The sequence below is a fragment of the Eucalyptus grandis genome, chromosome 7 (assembly GCF_016545825.1).
Source record: "Eucalyptus grandis isolate ANBG69807.140 chromosome 7, ASM1654582v1, whole genome shotgun sequence".
In the NCBI taxonomy this organism is placed as follows: domain Eukaryota; kingdom Viridiplantae; phylum Streptophyta; class Magnoliopsida; order Myrtales; family Myrtaceae; genus Eucalyptus; species Eucalyptus grandis.
The window spans coordinates 42,738,662-42,751,923 of NC_052618.1; the positions used below are offsets into that span (position 1 = coordinate 42,738,662).

Sequence of the window (13,262 nt, forward strand, 5' to 3'; positions counted from 1 at the left end):
AGGGAGTATTAGTAATTAAACTAAATTTCAGCTATAATTTAATAAGTTTTTTTTTTTGTCGGTCCTATTCTATTCCTACTCTAATGCTCATTCTAAAACTTTTGCCATGCCTCAATGAAGGACGTGGGAGTCGAAACTCATTCTTAAAACTATATCGTCCACACTCCCAACTCCTTAAGAAGGTGGGGATTCAAATTTCCCACCTCCCCCTACCATGTTGGAAGGGTGGTTATTGGAGCAAATCCCAGTGGTTTAATTTAATAAGTTGAAGATGCTAATGATGCCAAGAGGTTATTATTGTTGGTGACCATTCGACTTCTAAAACTGGTGCATGAATTGAAGAAAAGTTATTATTGTAACGTTGCTTTTAAGAAGAATGTTCTATTTCTATGTATTGACTATTCGTGTTTCTATGTATAGTTAGTGTTTTGTAAATTCCAAGTAAATTATCTCCTTACAATGTTACAAATATTTAATGACTCATTAAGTGTAAGAGTCATGCATCAACCCCATAAAAGGCGACCCTTGAAATTGTTTCTAAGATAGGGTGATAAGGTGAAACAAAGAAAACCAAATGTTTATTTGCCTTCTCTCTTCTTTGTGTTGTATGAGTTGTGAGTGTTCCACATCAAAAAATCATCCCATCTAGTATCAGAGCTACGTTCAACAGTTTTGCTAGCTAGCATGTCGCGTGATGTAACTTCAAGTGCACGATCTCGGCCGCTAAATTCGATCGTGTTGAGGTTGCAAATCTTGTAAATTCTTCGCAATGAAGTCTCGAGTGAGCCGCATAAGCGAGAACCACGTCTTCATGAAGGTAAAGTTCGATTGACGAAGCTTGTCGGAAAATGCCAGTCTCTAGGGAAATATTGGAGCATATCGAACCAACGGATCTACAGATGTTCGCTGTGGTTGGAGGACGCATGGGATCCCGTCCTCGAGTCTCGGATCATCTTCAGGACTTCCCTCATCGAAGGCCGGTTGTTCGGATCGGGAGAGAGGCAGGCCATCATGATGCTCAAGAGCGTCTCGAGCTTTTCCTCGTACACGTCCCTGCCTAGAGCAGAATCGCCCGTGCTCTCCGTCTCTTCTTCGCGGACTGACCAAACCCACCCTGGCAAATCGGACCCGTGTTCCTGGACGTGATCCTGGAACGGCATTTTGCCAGTCAAGAGCTCCAGCAGCAGGGCGCCAAAGCTGTAGACGTCAGCTTCCTGTGTGATTGGCTCATGATTGTCTCGGCACTCGGGAGCTCTATAGAATAGCAAAAAGCTGCTCGACTCTTCAGGAGTGTTCATATCAGGGAATGAGAAGAGACCGTAATCCGTCAGGCATGCCTCGAAGTCGGGACCAAGCAACACATTGGAAGATTTCAGGTTTCCATGGGTTAAACCGCGGTCCTGGTGGATGTAAAGAAGCCCAGCGGCCACATCTTCGGCTATTTTGAGGCACGCCGTCCAGTGAAGCGGCTTTTCACCCCCTGAAGTCCCTCCTGAAGTCCCTGATGACCCTGCAAGAACAGGATGCAGAAGGCAAGAACTGTATATGAATCTTGTCACTGTTTCATTTATGGGAACGAAGACAAGAAAGAAGAGAGAAACCAAGCGTACCGTGAATCAGTGCGAAGAGACTGCCATAAGGAAAGTAATCGTAGACAAGAAGGCGTTCCTCATCGGACTGGAAATAGGCCCGGAGCGGCACCAGGTTCGGGTGCCTTAATTGCCCGAGCACGTCCATCTTTCTCCTGAAGTCGTCTATGCTCGGATAGTTAGTGTCCCTCAGCCTCTTGACGGCTGCTTTATACTCCGTGGTGATCTCCACCTTGAAAGTACTCCCCACGGTGCCTCTTCCGAGCATGTCTGCCGATGCGTCCAGCAAGTCCTTTATGCCGTAGCTCATCCTCTGATCACCTGCTCCTAAGAACACCAGACCCCCGGCCTCCTGCTGTTCGCCTCTTAACAAAGGACCACCTTGTTTCCCAGCATTAGCGCCTCTGTTTCTACTCGACTCTTCTTCGCCTTCTGCTGCTGCGCTCTTACTCTCTTCGCCTCTTGCCTCCCCCTCTTCCGCTCTTGCCTCCCCCAAAGCTTTGCTCTTGTCACGACTTTTCCAGACCATCCATGAGCCGAAAACTATTATGAACAACACTAGTCCACCTACCGTCTCTAAAATGATGTTAATGAGCTTCGCTTTTCTTTCCGACCCCTTAGAGCTAGGTAGAATAGGAGGGTACGCAGGACTAATTGAAGGCCCCAAGGGCATGCCGCTGCTGCTGCACAGCACATGGACTTGTTCACCGCAGAGATTTATATTGCCCGAGAATGATGATGCATTGAATCTCATCAGGGTAGGAGTCGTGGGAATTGGACCGGATAGTCGATTGTTAGACACATTGAAGAACGTGAGACTGGCTTGGTCGAATGGAGGGATGGTCCCGGTAAATGAGTTGTCCTGCAAATAGAGAGCATAGAGCCGACCCAATCGGAGAAAAGACTCGGGTATAGTCCCTGAAAGTCGATTACCGGCCAAGGCTATCACTTTCAAGTGGTTCAGCTCCAAAAAGGAGCTCGGGATCTCGCCAGCAAAACTGTTGTCGTTGAGATAGAGAGATCTGAGATTAACGAGGCCGGAGAGACCAGGGATTCGGCCTGATATAAGGTTGCCTTTGAAGCTAAGCACGCGCAATTGGTCTAACTGGCTCAGAATGCCGTCATTTATAGTGCCGCTCAAATTCAAATGCTCAAGCACGAGCTTGCTGACTCTCCCATTGATGCACTCTTTGACTCCTTGCCATCGGCACACCCCACTTCCTAGCCAATTCAAGGAATTTAGGGGATCGATTTCTGATTTTAGAGCAAGAAGCGCTTCTGCATCACCTGATCGAACCAGATTAACCCGTGAAATGAAGAGAACCGCTAGCACTAGAAGTAAGCGGCTTGAAACCACATACCCTCCCAAATTCGACAACATCCCAAAAGAATCCAATCAGAGATAGCACGGCATTTGCACTTTTTTCTGCATTAGCCAACTGCATTGATGTAGGATCAAACAAGTCCTAAGATTGTTGTGCCGCCCTCTAATTTGCGGCTGTGCGGAGCGCCAACATTATGGCCAGTTTCATGAAGAACGCCATAAAAGAAACTATGAGTCACCTTGATTACCCTTTTCGCGGACTCAGACCACACCATGCAGTATCACCCAAAAGCAGACCAGCAAGCCAGCACTTTACTAATATGGATCTCAGGAAAAACTCTTGAAGCAGAACAGTGAAGACAAAAGCAGGCAGATTGGCAAAGCAGCGGCATTTGATTAGAAGGCAGTACCAGAGAACGAGAATTCTGCAGCACCGGCATCTCTCTCTTTTGGAGTTTTGGGTGGGGAGAGCATTTTTCCACTCCTCCTCCACATGTCTTGTACTTCCCTGAAGCTGTGCACTACGTTCTCATTGCCACGAATAGATCCGGAGAGAAAAAACAGTGAGACCGGGCATCAAGAGGAAGAACACAAAAGTTGCCGTCCTGTAGGAACAAAGAATGCCACGCTTGTAATCAATGCCATATCTAGCTAAGTTAGTAGTCTAACACAAACATGGATTATAGTGATTTAACTCGATACACTTTCCTTAGATGTCCCATCTTTTGACTTTCGATGTTGCAAAGTTGCATGATCTGGGAGTTCTATTGAAATGGTCATCATCATGAGTCCCTCAAATTTGATGTCCCTCCATCCTACATACGTGCCACCACTTGGGGAATCAACTGAAGCGTGTTGGCACATAGAATACATGTATTGAACTCGGTCGTCTCAATAAAAGTTCTTTTAAAAAAAAGCGAACTTGTCAAGCGAGCAAGAGAGAGAGAGAGAGAGAGAGGGAGGGGTTCCAAATATACTGAGTCGTGACACCAACTCAGATTTAACATGACAACGATGGACAGAATCAGCTGTAGAAAGATCACGCGACGATCCTGTCATGTCCATCGAGAAGCAAACCGATCATTTTATTGTTCTCAGCATTCGGCACGGCGTCGTCGGGTCGTCAACCAGAATCTCCAGAAACAGGGAGGGGAGGGGGGAGAATTGATGGGTGGCCACGAACGAACTGGAGTTGAAGGGTTGGTCTCGCAACTCTTCTCCTTCCTCCTCCCAACCCCCATGGCTGGCATGATTATAATGGAGGTTGACCAACCCATGTTCAGCGAAGTCAACGGGTTACACAGGAACGGAGCAAGGGGCAACTAACAACGGTAGGCGTCGCGTCGTCGACAGACGGCGACGATCTGGAGGGTCAGAGCAGTCTGCACCCACCACTTCTTTCTCATCCGCTCAGGCCAGCCGCAGAGATTTTGGGGCTGTGTCACGTCTTCTCTACTAGCTCTAAGCATGTTATGGATCACCAAGTGTTCGTGTCGTGTCGGACACTTCAACATATTTCTGGCACTCTTAGATACTCTCCAACACTCGGTCAATACGTGTCAAAAAATCCGATACCTAGTCAACTTTCTTGACACTTTCTGATACTCGAATTGGAATTCTTATATATGAGTTTCCGACGGGTAATTCCAATATCGATGTCAATTTTAAAATTTCAATAAATGAAATGTCAATATATATATATGTGTGTGTGTGTGTGAAAAAATAAAACACAATAATAAAAAAAAAATTGAGAAATAAGAAAAATCTAGTCTTTTCTTCTTTTTTGACTCCCACTTCCTATGATTTGCAATTCACCTCTTAAGTTTTTTTCTCCTTTTCCAACATATCTAACATGCGAGTCTATAATATAGATCGCTTATTTTTTCTCCAAATTTTATGAATTATTGAAATAAAGTTGAATTTATCAAATTGAAATAATAAATGATATTAATAAATGGCGGATTAATGTTTTTAGTGTATATTAATTCTAAGCTTTTTTAATTATTTATTTATTTATTTATTTGTGAATTTGATTCAAATTAATTTGATTGAAATAATCATAAAAATGATAACTTATTATGTATATATAAAAATATATATTTAATATATAACGTATTTTAATATGGCGGAATTCTTTATTTTTTGAAAAACGACATGTTGGCGTGTTGTGTCACATATCACATATTAGTGTCGGTGCTACTTTTTAATGAGCAGGGATGTCGGTGGCGACTGCCATGGTGGGCGGGCAAGCAGGCAGCCAACTTACGTGAATAATAATCAAGATTTAAACATAAGCGTATGACCATAAAATACTTAGGCTTAACAAAAGCAATTTATGTCATATTTTGGGAGCGAAATTCCAAATAAGAGTATGAAATGTTTTCATTTTCTTAAATAAGAATTTCAAGTGAACATTGTTTTAATTAAGAGCTCAAAGTGTCATTATTTCTCAAATAAGATTTTAAAAATATTGTGTCAAATAAAGGCTGAAGTGACCATATCAATATTAAAAAATAGTCTGAACAATTTTGTCTTTTGAACTTTTTAAATTTTTTTCCTTTTTCCTTTCAAAAGTACTAAAAAAATCAGAACTTAAAAATAAAAGAATGAGTACAGGAAGGAGGGCTCCCACCTGCTTGTGGTCGCCACCCGGTCGACGGTTGGCCATCGCTGCCACCCCACCAGCGATGGAGGATGCCACTCTCTCCCATTTGTATCTTTTTAATTTTTAATTTTTAATTTTTAATCTAATTTAATTTAAATTGTGTTTGGACAAAAACAACCATATCAACTTCAAGAGACTAATATGACTACTTTCGATTCTTATTTGAAATAATGTCCATTTCAGATTTTTATTTGAGAAATGAAGGCAATTCAGGTCCTTATTTGGAACTTTTCGTATTTTAGGGGCAAAACCTCTCTTAAAGTAGTATTGTCATGTTCATCTTCTAAATCAGCTTTCGTTCCTTCGCTTTTTTACTTTAGAACTCAATCGAATCTCCATTATGGAAGAGCATCTTGCGTTTACTTTAAGTGGCCTAAGAAGATATACTTTTTATTTAGTTTGATGCTCACTAGGGCTTTTAATTTTAATGGTAAAACAGTGACCGTTTAGATTGAAACTCATTAAACATCCTCTAAGTTAGGAAAAATATATTAGAAGTACTAGAACTTTTGTAGAGTGCTTATCGTGCTGTCAAAATTTTTCTCTAAATCACTTAAATGACAAATTAAAGAAAAAGCAATCACTTAAATAGCTTCGATAATAAATTCTAGTAAAATACCATATATAACTATTTAATAAAATGTTAATTCATACATGGCTTATATCTATAGAAAAGCAAGTCCAACGTGGACTATGACGTGGTCTTTCTATACCTAAAAGAATCCGTATCCTCTTCGAGTTAAAACTCTGCCTCATAATAAACAAATCTCTCTCCATTGCTGCTTAATCTCCCTCACCTTTCCTTCCCTCCTACGCAAGCTTTTTGACTTGGGCAATAATCACATTTATTCTCCCCACCGCGGCTGTATCGACATCGCCAAGGATGGTCGTTTGCTGGCTGAATTATGCTCTCTGTATTCAGACCAAAATGCGTTCCGAATCAGGGGTTGAAGAATTCAGGGAAATTGCTTGATTTGTTTGAATTAGAGTTTATATTTAGGAAAAAAAATGTCGAACTACATCATTTAGATCTCTCAATGCTAACTTGGAGTACTAGCAAACCACGTCGGCCATAAAAATTGATAAAATATTATCACATTGGATTTCCAACATCCCAAATTGATAATGACACTTAAGCAATGAATTTATTTATTTTTAAATGACACTTAAATAATTCAACGAAAAGTTTTGATAACAAAGTGAATACCATAAGATAACGCTCTAGTGTCACTTTCCCCGTTAAGCCCCTGTAAATTAGTAATTGATATTTATTTATATTCTTTTATTCAAAAGTTTATGTATATTCTCCAATTTTAAAATAGTGTTCGGTTCTAGCAAAGCTCTTTGATGAAAAAAAAAACAAAAGCATACTCAAATAATCCCGCGCCCTGACTTTGAAAAGCTAGCTCCTCTATAAAATCGTCTTATTGAGTGCAGTGCTAGACTACATATGATTATGCAACTAGTAGGCCGTATTCGATAACTAATAGCAATCAGTGACGTTAATTAATGAATTGGTTTTGCAAATTAATTCTTTTTTGAGCTATTTCAAAGATTAAAAATAAAGAAATAGGTAAAGAACAAAGGAAAAGGACATAAAAGATATTCCAAATAAGAATTTGAAATGCCCTCGATTTCTTAAAAAATGGTTTAAAGTAAATATTATTTCAAATAAGGGTATGAAATGACTATATAAATCACAAAAATGGATATGAAATCATGGTTTGATAAATGGCAATTTCATTTGTTAATTTTTAAATTATTTCCTTCTTTTTTCTATTGTTTCTTTTTCACAAAAAAAAAAAAAAAAAAAAAACACTCACGGGAGGAATGGCTCCCTCTTGCTTGTGGCTATCGCTCCATCACTGGTGGGGGGGCAACGATGGGCAGCATGGTCGCTGGCGCCTGGGCCCTCTTTCGTTTCTGGTAAGGGTCATCAACCCTTGCCCAAGGCCCTCGAACCTCATTGCCCAAGTTTGGGAGTGTTGGGCGAGGGCCACTAGGCCTACATGAGGGCTAGCAACCCTCGCCTGGACCAAGGCGAGGGTGGGCGATACTCACTAAGGTAAAGGAGAGGGTCACCACCCTCTCCCGTTTTTTACAAGGGCTAAGCCCTCATCCAAGGCGCCAACGACCCTATCGATCATTGTCGTTAGGGCAAGCATAGCCTCCCTCTCGCTTGTGTTTTTGCTTTTCTTTTCCTTTCTTTTTTAATTTTTAATCAAATTTAGTTTAAATTTAAATTGTCTTTGGATGAAAATATTTCTGCTCGGAATTTTTTATCAGCCGCAGCCGGCAAAGTTAGGCCCTTATTTGAGACAATCATATTTATGCTCTTTTTATAGATTGATAGGTCACTACATATTCTTATTTGTAATTTTCTCAAAATAAAAGGGATAAAAGAAAACCATATCATACGTAAATAGAGGAGAATAGTCGCGCTCTCTCTCTCTCTCTGGACTCTCGAGTGTCCACTTGCAGAGAAGAAACTGCTCCACACATCTCTCCTTCTCTCCCTTCCACGTCTCTCTCTCTCTCTCTCTCTCTCTCTCTTTGTTTCGGCTTCTTCCCAAGCAGAAGCTTCATAAAGCTATCGGTGGCCAACCACTAGCCAGCTGACTCTTGACGAACGACATCCACTTCGTAAGCTCTCTCTCTTTCTCTCTCTCTCTCTCTAGCATCTTTTTGGAACTGGGTTCGTTGTGGATTCGATCGTGCAACCTGGAGAAACTTGAAAGGCTTTTGACAAACGAATGCCCGAGTGGGAATATCTTTGTGGTACAATGACGTTTTCCTCTGTTTTTTTCCCTGTTCGTCTGTCGGGACTCTGAAGTGAACAGAGAGTGCATGGTGGCCTCTGTTTCAACCCGCATAGCGGTTTTAGATTATGAAATGAGTGGATCAAAGCTAAAGGGAAGATAAAGTGGAACGTTTGATTGAATTCTCTCTCGATCCAGAGCTTGCTTTAAGTTAACGAGACTTGCATACCTTTCATCCTTAATTGGCTCATAAAGCAAGTTTCAGCACTCGAAACCCATATGGATCGGAGGCTTCATAGTTTATGTGCTTTCTCAGCTGCTTTGCTAGTGCAAGATGCATCCATGTTGCTTGGATCAGTCGCCGGGTGAATACCCACTGTTGGGAAGTGTATGTCCATGCCCTGCTCGATTTAGTTTGTCGTGATTGCAGAGGGCTGTCTTCGAGTCAGCCTTTTCGCCATTTGAAGTAATCTTGGCTGTGTCCATCTTGATTACTTTGATCCGCTGTAATAATTTACTTAGGCAATGACCACAGTTGGTCATCGTCCTTTCATGATGCTTGGTTTTACTTTCTTTGACATGAATGACTGGTAAAGAGGACAGAATTTCACTATAGGACAGCACGCGTTGTTATCATCTTTGGATGCAATTCTGAAGTACAAAGCTCACATACACATGACCAGTAACAAGATCTGTAGGTTAATTCTTAGCTGAGAAAGAAGGGAGAGAGGAGTTTGTACTAAGTTCGTGTATGTTTCTGAAAGAAAGAAGATTCTAGGATAAAAGGCATAAACCGTGCTTAAGTAAGAAAGCTTCAGTAATGTGGTTCTAGAGTTCCTAGCAATCAAAGGAAATCTTCAACTGTTTTAAACTCATGGTTGTGTTTTGTCCATCCAAAGGAGCATGTCATTTGAGTATCTGACGATAATACTGAGCTTAAATGCAGATTTACATCCCAATTGGATAAATAAATTGCATTTGGAATTTAAATGGGACAGTTTTACACTTAAATTTGTTGGGTAATATCAGGATTCTAGGGACATTAGTCTATTTATTCGTCATGTTCAATTTGTTTAGACATTTGCCTCTATTTAGAAAAGTACAGACTTTGAGAGTTTTTTCTCTGCTTCACTTCGTGTGTGTTGAACCTGTCTGCTTGTGCTCTAGTTCTACTTCTGTTAGTCCCTTTGCAGCTGCATCAACTTCAGGAGAGATGGCCAATGAAGAAAATATGTCAACTTCAGTAGACTATGGAAATGCATCTATTTAGCAGAATGTTATTTCCCTCTTCATTTTGTATGTTGAAAAGTTGGTTTCTAGATTCTAGACTCTTAGTGCAGATTCTTCACGTTTTCTCCCAAAAAATTGATAAATCTTTTCCTCTTGAAAAACATTAGATATGGTTTGTTGATGTGCCGAATTTTTCATTATATTAGACCAAGATAAAAGGAAAAAGTGATTCCATGAGCTACGTGGAAATTCTTAATCCATGTTTTTTGTGATATAGAGGATATGACAAGTCTCTTCCCAAGCCATCATTGTAATTGGTCTCAGAGGATCCCAGAGTTTTCTTTCAAAGGAAAATGCAAGAAGGTTCCACGTTTAGGATATTCCGGCACATATTTTTCCCCAGATGGAAGCATGTTTTTCCTTGCTCAACAGCCTTCAATAGAACCCAGTCCATGCTCAAGAAGACATGGGCCAGTCTATTCCAGTTCAGTGGGTGACGGGATGGACTCAGAGAATTCTGAAGATGAGCCTAACGATGAGAGTTCTACTAATGATGACAAAGGAGAGGTAATTGTTAATCTTATTTATCTGTACTTAATTATGTACATTTCATCAATCGCTAGACCATCTTTTAGACAGTGATGCTAGTTTTCTGATTCAATATTTTGGTGGAGCATTGTGTGAGACTATTAGTGTTATTGGTTTAGTAAAAGTTATACAACATTAATTCTTAAGGATTTGGTACTCTGGTGATTCAACATTTTTTGAGAATTTGAGTGATGTCGCAAAAGAAGCATCAAGTGCCGCAATTTTCACACATTTAAGTTATGTTTGGCTACTGACAGAGGAATGAAAGATGAAAGAGCAATTAGTTTGTCTTCGTCTCTTTATTTGGACTTTCGGCTTATTAAGCTGTTTTCTTTCTTGTGTTCTGAATATCTTCAAGGACTGCAAGTCTGCATTTTGAAAATTGCTTCAATCATCATTAATTTAATTCTATATCATTATCTATGGAGTGAACTGGTAAACAAAAGAAATTGACTGTGCTTACTGAAAAGCAATAAAAGTTTATTCATCTTCAATTATGAGCCTTTCACGCTCCTCATATGGGTAACATATAGATTCATCTTAATGATGTTTAAGATTTCACTTCTCTTGCCGTCACGCCTTGCCTCCCTAAGAGCCTGCTTTCAGAGACTGTTGGCTCTCAATCTAGGAAAAGAACATCTCATCTCCTCTTTTCTTTTGTCCACTTGTCTGGATTTGTTTTATTGCTTTTTGAATAAAGAAGAAAGGTTCAAGTGCCATACAATTTGGTAGAATTTAAATGTTTGAAGCTGGATCCTCTTGTCACGGAACAAATATGCCTCAACCCTGCAATTTCAGAGTTGTGCTGCAAGACATTTATGCTTTGCATCTGTGTTACTGTTTTTAAATTTTCAGGTAAGTGATGAATCGCTTAGAGAGAAGCTTGAAAGGATTGTTGGCATGGATGATTCCGCCTTTAGTGGCATAGATCTTGCCACTCTTATTAGAAACAAATATGGGAGGTCATATGACCTTCAGCTTATAAAGAAGGTATATTCTCGAGCTCCAGTTGCTCTATTATTCCAACTTCAGTGTCCTTTGACTCGAACATAACTTCCTAGGCCTTCTGTATTCATGCCTTTCTGAGCGGTTCAGAGTGGAAGGACCTTTTTCTTTAACTGTAGAACTTCAAACATGAGGTAGAATCTGTTTGAGACTTTTATATATCGTGCTTAAGGTTTCCAGTCTTTTTGTTCTTACTCCAATGAGCAGTCAATTACATGGTTGATTCAACCCTCGATTTCTTAGAGATTATATCTTACATCTCTTACTTGATTCTGGACACCCACCTCTGTCAAGGGCTTTAGTAGTTTGGAAGACTGGTATTTCAGAGCTTTTACTTAGAAAAGAATTATCTGCCACAGAATCACTGTTTATATGTCTGAGAATGTGTCAACTGAAAGTATAATTTGCTGGGACATTTTCTTAAGGTACTCTTGTCTTGCAATATCTCTTCACACTGGATTAACTGGGTTGTCTTTGTTGAAATTCCGGTATTTCGGTTGTGATTATAAATGCTATACATTACAGGAATTTTTGGGAAGAAATCTTCTGGCGCTCAATGTCATGTGGAAGTACCTTGAACAGGTCAGTGGATGGTCGACCCAAATCTTACAGTTTCCTGGTAGTATCTCCAGCGATGCTTTTAGACAGAAATGATGAAATTTAAGAATATTGTTATATCAGTTTTGGGATGAAAATCTTCTCTGAATCTTCTGTTCGATGTGCCTTTCTTCTTTTTTCCCCCAAGAGATCCTTTCCGCTAACTGAAGAGGAGTATTTACTGAGGCTCGATGATGTGGCGAACACATTAAAATGCTGGGGAGCTGTCTCACATGTTAGAAACAGCCTAGCAAAGTCAAAAGAGCGTCCGAGAATAGGAAAGGTAAAGATATGATTCAATACTTGGCAAATGTCCACAAAAGTTCGCATTTGCGAACTTGCATGCACTCAATGCAAAGTTCATTCTAGTTTTTACTTCAAGGCATAGAGAGCGTACGGTATGATTAGGACTGTCGAATATATATTGATTGATTGCAACCACTGATGCTTTTGTCGCAGGCAGTTAGCATTTTCATAGATATGGACGAGTCTGGTGGCCGTGCCAGGGAATGGATATACAAGTAGATTGTGATGGAGTAGTGCAATCAGTCGGAGGGAAGAGAAAATAGATTGTGATGTTGAAGTGAGCAATTTTCACCATGTTCAATGTGCACCGACATATAGGAAGACGCAAGGCCTTTCAACGTGGAGCAGGGCATGCTCTTTTCTTGTTTCGATGTGCATAATGCTCTGTTCAGGTGGTATTTCTGTAGGCAGTCCCTCATGAGCGAAAATGGCTTTCAATTGTCCTCTCTCTCTCTCTCTCTCTCATATGCACATGGATTCTTTTGTTCACTTGTTGTAAATGCACATACATACCTGACGCCATATGTCGAATGAAATCAATATAATCCCGAAACTTCTTTTGGATTGTAGCTACTTTTTTGTTTACTTTGAGGTTGATTTTGACAAAGAGGTACCATTAGATGGCAAATCCATTTTATTTGAGACTAGTCTGCTTGCATTCTGAGTTGTTATATACTACCATAACAAAAGGTGCAAGTTCCATTAAGTTTGGAGGACGCCTTCATGGTTCTTCTGAATTATGGAAGGTGCATTTTGATTTCCTTTTAAAGCGCCAAAGTTCTTTGAGTACCATGGACGATGCACTGAGGCACGTCATCGGTGCAAAACATGAGCACGTGTGGAAGGTTGTAACAGTTCTCTTCAAATCTAACATCAGAGAGACATTATCGTGCCAATCTAGCTTTGCAACGTCAGTACCGTCGTGGGATACCTATTTAGGGCCTGTTTTGTAGCTCTATTTTGGCGACAGTCCGTTGAAACTCCGGTTCTTCTGCTTGGCCCGGTATACCGAGAAAGACACCGTGCCTCATCCTGCACTTGATTAAAATCCCAATTTCGGTAGGATTTGCCCAGAATTTTCAGATTGTTTCCCAAGGCCTCAAGGTATGCGATGTTGGATTAGGCGCCGGCGAGCCCCTTCACCAGGCTGCATTAAGGCTTGGCTTCGATACGGCATAGCAAATACATAAAACTTTACA

The 13,262-nt window shown here is 40.4% G+C and overlaps 2 protein-coding genes across 4 annotated transcripts; one reads left to right on the forward strand and one right to left on the reverse strand.

Annotated features, from left to right (window-relative positions):
* Positions 1-596: 596 nt before the first annotated feature.
* On the reverse strand, positions 597-3,199 carry LOC104453587 (inactive leucine-rich repeat receptor-like serine/threonine-protein kinase At1g60630). The gene is made up of 2 exons (XM_039317096.1): positions 1,611-3,199; positions 597-1,489 (listed from the first exon to the last, which is right to left on the reverse strand). The coding sequence occupies exons 1-2, from the start codon at positions 2,968-2,970 to the stop codon at positions 894-896; spliced, it is 1,956 nt and encodes a 651-aa protein (XP_039173030.1). The 5' UTR covers positions 2,971-3,199; the 3' UTR covers positions 597-893.
* A 4,828-nt stretch (positions 3,200-8,027) lies between these two features.
* On the forward strand, positions 8,028-12,636 carry LOC104453588. 3 transcript variants are annotated; one of them, XM_010068191.3, is made up of 6 exons: positions 8,028-8,221; positions 9,845-10,134; positions 11,011-11,145; positions 11,686-11,742; positions 11,906-12,040; positions 12,217-12,636. In XM_010068191.3, the coding sequence occupies exons 2-6, from the start codon at positions 9,850-9,852 to the stop codon at positions 12,280-12,282; spliced, it is 678 nt and encodes a 225-aa protein (XP_010066493.2). In that variant the 5' UTR covers positions 8,028-8,221; positions 9,845-9,849; the 3' UTR covers positions 12,283-12,636. The 3 variants fall into 3 exon arrangements, with proteins under 3 accessions (XP_010066493.2, XP_018733259.2, XP_039173033.1); XM_018877714.2 differs by lacking the exon at positions 8,028-8,221 and adding an exon at positions 8,247-8,356; XM_039317099.1 differs by lacking the exon at positions 8,028-8,221 and adding an exon at positions 8,478-8,725.
* Positions 12,637-13,262: the final 626 nt, after the last annotated feature.

Excerpts from the sequence above, each read along its gene's own strand:
- LOC104453587 (XM_039317096.1), bottom strand. The coding sequence starts at position 2,970 with ATGTTGTCGAATTTGGGAGGGTATGTGGTTTCAAGCCGCTTACTTCTA. Across the intron at positions 1,490-1,610 it reads TCTCTTCGCACTGATTCACG|GGACTTCAGGGGGTGAAAAG; the intron begins GTACGCTTGGTT and ends GGACTTCAGGAG.
- LOC104453588 (XM_018877714.2), top strand. The coding sequence starts at position 8,332 with ATGCCCGAGTGGGAATATCTTTGTG. Across the intron at positions 10,135-11,010 it reads CTAATGATGACAAAGGAGAG|GTAAGTGATGAATCGCTTAG; the intron begins GTAATTGTTAAT and ends TTAAATTTTCAG. Across the intron at positions 11,743-11,905 it reads TGTGGAAGTACCTTGAACAG|AGATCCTTTCCGCTAACTGA; the intron begins GTCAGTGGATGG and ends TTTTCCCCCAAG.